This window comes from Corapipo altera, unplaced genomic scaffold (assembly GCF_003945725.1).
Source record: "Corapipo altera isolate COAL_440 unplaced genomic scaffold, ASM394572v1 2c, whole genome shotgun sequence".
Taxonomy (NCBI): domain Eukaryota; kingdom Metazoa; phylum Chordata; class Aves; order Passeriformes; family Pipridae; genus Corapipo; species Corapipo altera.
This window is the reverse complement of record NW_020884923.1, coordinates 465,563-471,952: the sequence shown is the minus strand read 5'-3', so window position 1 is coordinate 471,952 and position 6,390 is coordinate 465,563. Positions and strand designations below refer to the sequence as shown.

At 47.4% G+C, this 6,390-nt stretch overlaps 1 protein-coding gene across 1 annotated transcript in view; it reads left to right on the top strand.

Moving 5' to 3' along the window:
- Positions 1-4,684, top strand: part of RHOU (ras homolog family member U) — a 5,209-nt gene extending 525 nt beyond the window's left edge. The window contains exons 2-4 of the mRNA XM_027657282.1: positions 6-298; positions 1,041-1,099; positions 4,163-4,684. Of these exons, the coding sequence (XP_027513083.1) occupies positions 6-298; positions 1,041-1,099; positions 4,163-4,618 (808 nt within the window). The 3' untranslated portion in view covers positions 4,619-4,684. The remainder of the gene's footprint in view (positions 1-5; positions 299-1,040; positions 1,100-4,162) is intronic.
- Positions 4,685-6,390: the final 1,706 nt, after the last annotated feature.

The window sequence follows — 6,390 nt, the reverse complement described above, 5'->3', positions numbered from 1 at the left end:
ATCAGCAAGCCGGTGCCGCCGGGCGGCTGCGAAGTGCCGCCCGTGCCCCCGCGGAGGGTGCGCAGCGGACGGGCGGCCGCGGCGCTGGGAGCGGCTCTGGGCGGCCGCTGCCGGGCGGCGGGGTCCGGGGCCGCGGCCGTGGCCGGAACCGGGACCGGAGCGGGGTCTGAACCGCGGCGGAGCATCAAGTGCGTGCTGGTGGGGGACGGCGCGGTGGGCAAGACCAGCCTGGTGGTGAGCTACACCACCAACGGGTACCCCACCGAGTACATCCCCACTGCCTTCGACAACTTCTCCGGTAAGTGACCGGGGTACCGCGGGGACCGAGGCGGCGGGAGGGGCGGCAGGGAGCGCGTCCCGGTCGTGCCTCTCCCAGGGCCGTGGCTTGGCTGCTTGGAGGGGCTGATGTCCAACTTCGGTGATTTCTTTATTTATTTGTGGGGAGCAGGACCCTACCCGGGCAGGACCGGAGCTTGTCAGGCTGCCATCGCAGGCAGCAGCACCAGCCAGTCGCCGGTGTAACGGAGCCGGGCTGGCAGCGGCTGTCGTGCCTGGCGGTGCGACCAGAGCCGAGCTTTAATTGGGAACTCTCCGCTGTAAAGCTTAGCGCTCCCGGGCGTATCGGAACGGCCTAAAGGTCAGGTTAAATACCTTCTCTAGCCCCTGCGAAGGGAGAGGTTCTGGGGTTTCTCTGTGATTCAGCGGAGGCTTTTTCTGTCCCGGGCGTGCTGAAGGTGTACGGCGGGGAGAATAAACTAAACCCTCGTAGCAGAATAAGATTCTGGACTGCTCTTGGCGCTGCTGGCGGAGAGCTGGTGCCGTCACCGCCTACATCATCTCTTGTAGTGAAATGAATAGGAAAGCCCTGAAGGGCCTGTGTGTGCCCAAGTGTTAGCGACAGACTCCCTTCCAGCTCTGCTAAATCGTTGAATCTAAACTAATTGAAGAAAGATAAGAACTGATTTTTTAATTTTTCCGTAATGGAAAACGTGTAAACTTGGACTCACCTCAGTTTTACCTTCCCTTCTTTCTCTCCAAAGCTGTTGTGTCTGTCGATGGGAAGCCAGTGAGACTTCAGCTCTGTGACACAGCTGGTCAGGTCAGTGGAGCCACTTATTTGATTTCAGCGGCAGCGGGAGGGGAGAAGTTGTTGCGCAAAGCTGTCCTGCAAATGACTTCATGGATTTGAAAGTATTCCCAGTGTTTGATCATCTTATTATCCGCTATCATTTTCATTGCTGCTTAACGCCCTGCTTTGTCCGGTGTCTGTTGAAGAGTGGGGGCCGTACTGTGCCTCTGTATAGGGGCTGGCCACAGGCTGCTGCTCTGCTGGCTCAAGCTGCTGCTGTGTTTAGCCTGACTAGAAAGGCTGAACATATTGGGGATTCAATGGCCACCTGGTTTTCTCTTTGAGCAGTTGTCACTGTCTTTATCTTCGCTGAATTAATTGCATTTAAGAATTAGGGTATTTGGGATGTATGCATGCAAAGTATCCACAGCTTTAGGTGTCCAGAGATAGAGTGTGTTTTTGAAGGGACAGAGGCTGAAGGGAGAAAAAAGTCCTGTTGGGTATTGTCCGTGGAGACTTCATATTTGCCATTCCCACCCCCTTAAAAGTGATGCTGCCGCAAAGCTGAGGTTTGCTGTAATCTAAGATCTGAAGAGATGAGGGTAGCTGATGTCTCTCATCTCCTAGTTTGCCTGATACATAAAAAGAGCCAATTTCTTACCACCTTGTATTTTCTGCAAATCCCCGGCTTGTACCATTGTGAGCAGTGTGCAACACTGCTTGCCAGGGGTCAAGGCTGGATAACCAAAAGTAAGCAAAAATATTTGCTATCTCTCTGTAATTTAAAGGCAGTGGGAGTTGGGATCCTTCACAGCTTTGTGGATCTAGGTCTATACCTTCACCAAAAACATGCTGAAAAATCTCAGTGGCCTTAACATACAAACCCATTTAGATGAGTAGTAACTGGGTGTCCTACTTAGGAAAGGGGTTTGAAGGGCTATGTAATCCTCGACAGCAGTGTAAGACTCCCATGCGCACTACAAACCAATGCTGAAATCCTACAAATGGCATTCTGCGAGTACCAATATGAAGTTAAACAGCAAGACTGTCCCATAATTTTGTGTCCTACTGAAGAGATGGGGTGGTACTACAGCAGCATGGGCTGTGCATGTTCATATGCAGAGTGTGGCAGGTGAAATTGCCATCGGATGACAGTCTGTGGATATGTAGTGCCTCTGGAAATGCAGCTTCAAGCTGCAGGAGGGATGGGCAGGCCACCCCAGCACCTCTTGCCTTTATTAAGGCCTCTTACCATTAATGCTTAAGATGTTTGCTATGGCTGCCCAAGGGCAGCTGGAGTGGGTAAAGTCACTGCCTTTAAAATGAAAAGATTATCTAAACTGGCAGAAGTCGTCCTGAGTAAAAGATTCCTAGGTGGATACTTTGGTAAAACTGCTACTGGGAGATGGCTGCTGAAATCTGCAGCTAAAAGAGCACTCCAGACAGAGGGAAATTCTATTTCAGCTTCTACTTCTATTTCCTCACTAGCCCAAAGAGGTATAGAGTCTCTGTGGACCATGTACCTACCATTGAAACAGCAGGAGTGTACTTGGGATATAAAGGGCACTATTTCATCTTGGTGGAAACCCTTAAGATCTGGGTTTGGCTTCCAAACCCATTGAATTGAGACCTTTTGAGCTTTCTCAGGTAGCAAGAAGAGGCAATTACATGGCAAAGTACCTTTCTGCAAACAGCCCTGTTGTTCAGCACAGCATCTCTCAGTAGATCTGGGGGTTTTCTCGAGCCAAGCAGTGAGAGCCTCGTTTCCTCTGAGGCTTAATCTGAGAATCAAGAGAGCTAATGAAGCTTACTTTCTTGACTCATGTTTTATAAATCGCTGTCTCTCCCAGAGATACTGCTAGAAGAAATTCATTTGAGTGGAACAGGACTTCTGAGGCTTCCAGGGGTCTTTAAACTGCGTATCTTGGGCCTCCAGAGGCTTTAAAGCAAAATCTCACCTCTCAAAAATTAACATGGAACATGGAACTTGAAATTCAACAGTAAACTGCTAGTACCAGGGAGATGTTTTCAGCTCTATGTTTCTGTGCACTTTCAATTCCAAGCTTTTGAGAACATGGTCTGTTTTAATTAAAATGTCACTGCCGCTGAGGCAAATCCTACCTGTTCAGGCTGCTAGTGTTACCCTGCTTTTATCCTGCTGTCAGCATAAAAGCAGCCTGCCTGGAGTTAACCCTTGTTTCTAGCTGCATTCTTCCCTGAGGATCAGCATACCTTTGTTACCATGTTGGCTTTCTTGTGGCTAGATCTTGAAGCTGAAAAAGGCCATGCTTTGCTAGAGTTTGCACTAAAAGGAAAGAAAAAAACCCAGAAAGGTGGTGCTGGGAGGCCCGATTGCAGTTTGTTTGATGTGGCATGGGTGGGAGGGAAAGGTAAAGCTCTTACTCTATGTAATCGGCATGTTAAGCCTGCACATTGTAAACCATTATTGCACCCTTTAGATTTAAATCCCTGTGCACAATGGCAGGGAAATTATTCCCGTATCCTGTAGGATGTTGTTAAGTAGTTACCAGTTTAAAAGCCATCACCAGGAAAGGTACCCAGAAGGGTACCTGCTGCCACATGCCTGCTCTCTGACCTGTCAGCAGAGCAGCTTTGAGGTACATGGGTGCTCCTCATCAGAGCTGCTCACTGACTCACCCCTTCAAGAGGTGGCCCTGTAGAAAGTACTTTCTCCCTCTTTAATTTTTGGCTTCCTGTACTGTAACCTGCTTCCCGCAGCTTTGCTTCTTTGCTGAAGTAGGGCAGAGGGCCTCCGTACAAAGAGCAAAGGAAATATTTAAGCACTTGAAATAACCTGTGGCACGAATCAGAATATCTCAGGTACGCGGGGAAACCACTACCTTCGTCCTGTGTGCCCAGCAGTGGCAGGGTGCCTGCTGGCTGACAGCCATGAGACCTCAGGCTGAGTACAGGCAACTTCTCCTTGTAACACACCTTGTTGGGTACTCTGGGTGCTCATTTTGAGATGCTTTTCGAGGGGGCAGTGGCAGGTGATCTTCAACTTCCCCAAAGGTCAGCAGCAGGCTAGAGCTGCTCTTCTGTGGGGTGCTAATGCAATTTTGTTCCATGCAGGATGAATTTGACAAGCTCAGGCCTCTGTGCTACACCAACACGGACATCTTCTTGCTGTGCTTCAGTGTGGTGAGCCCTTCATCCTTCCAGAATGTGAGTGAGAAGTGGGTTCCTGAAATTCGATGCCACTGCCCCAAGGCACCCATAATCCTGGTTGGGACACAGTCGGACCTCCGAGAGGATGTCAAAGTCCTCATTGAGCTGGACAAGTGCAAAGAAAAGCCAGTCTCGGAGGAGGCTGCGAAGCTCTGTGCCGAGGAAATAAAAGCTGCGTCCTACATTGAGTGCTCTGCTTTGACTCAGAAAAACCTCAAGGAGGTCTTTGATGCAGCCATCGTGGCTGGTATTCAGTACTCGGATACCCAGCAGCAACCAAAGAAATCCAAGTGTAGGACTCCAGATAAGATGAAAAACCTCTCCAAATCCTGGTGGAAAAAATACTGCTGTTTTGTATAGGGATTACAAGGACCTGAGTGCTGCTCTGAGGAAATCGAATAGAGGCTATATTAGCTGAAATCTCAATTTGTGTTGTCCCGAGTGTATAATGTAGATCTGTATGTATGTGTATATGTTGCTACTGGATATCTCAGTTGCCCTTTTGAGGGTTGCAGAAGGATTCTTAGTTAAACAATTGCTATAGATCAGGTCTGGCATCCAGTTTTGTGACTAAAACTTCTCATTAAGGAAAAAAAGCACCATGTGTCTGTGAGCATAGAAGGATTTGTCCAAAGGATTCAACTTCTTGTGTTGTAAGGTGTATGTGACTGACTGGGAGGAGCACACACCAGAGGCCTTCACTGCCAGGGCTTCGCAGGAGGAACGCACAAGTAACGGTGGAAGCGTAGAGCTCTGTACGTGGACGATCAAAGGGAAAAATAACACTGTGCCTCCAAATTGACATTTGTAGCTTTAAAACCCCATTCCTGCTCTCTTCTCTGTGTCTTCCCAAGCCAACACTCTTAGGGATCACTTTAAAAAGGATATGCAAGAGGTGTAATCTATACGCAAATGCCATAGTTAAAAAGGTCAAGAGTATACCTTCAGCTTGTGGTGAGGGAACCTAATCCCTTATGGAGCTGACATCTCATTTGTCACCTCCTGACTTTGTGAAAGTCCTTTCTGTCCTCCTTCCCCTGCCTTTCCCAGGAAGCCGAGTGGAAGCCCAAGAACATGACCAAGCTTTAACTCGCTACCTCGAGCAGTGGTGATTTCCTCTGTATTTTTGCAGATGTGATGGCAGTTCATCTATTTCAGTTGAAAGGAATGTAAATACTGTTGTGTTGGGGTTTTTGGGTTTTTTTAAGCGATGTAACAAATATCCATGCAGCACCATGTAAACTGCATCTGTTTTTTAAGTCTGCAGCAGGGAATTTCAGGATGCCCATCCTTATGTTTTAAGGCTGCTAAACAAGTAACAAATCAGGCAGATTGAGATTAATAACAAACTGGACTCTAGAAACTGAGACTGGTACATCTTCTTTATGATGCTGTTTTCAACCAATTTAGTGTTTCCCTTCTAAAGGGCACCAGTCACTTTTGGTTGAATCTTGTCCAAGCTTATAGTTGTGAAATTGACTGAGGCCACCCTGGAAATATAACTAATAATTCTTTTTTTCTCATATCAGTCCAACAGATTAACTGAAATGTGCCTAAAATGTAGCTGGGGAATCAGTGTAGAGTTGAGTGTGACCTGTTCTTTGAATCTGGTTCCTACTGAACTAAGCCTAACTGCAGTTGTAATGAGTTTGACAGACCTGAGTGATAATGCGACTCTCTGCAAGAATCAGTATTTAAACTTATTCTGCAGAGGATGTTTAGTTTGTGCTGTTTGTGTACCTTTTTGTGGCCACAACTACTTTTTCTTTTCCCCTAGATATTTCAAGATCAGATTATATTTCCTTTTTTTTCCCCTTTGACCATAGCCTTGAAGTGACCTTTTCCTTATTCTTAAACTAAACTGCAGTGACAGAAGGCTGGAACCTTTTTTCATCAGAAATGAATCAATGCCTGATATAAGGAACTGTGGAGGCCATTTGAGTTGATAAAGCTGACCACAGTTTACCTCCTGCCCCATTAAGGAAAATGACACTGTGTGAATGGATTCTGGGCTGAATTGGCATAGGCTCCACAAGCAATATTTTTTCCTTCTCTACGGCTGAATGAGTGCAGAATGGGTAATGTTCCATTGCTGAAAACTTGAAAATGGGATGGAAATCTTTACCTAGGGC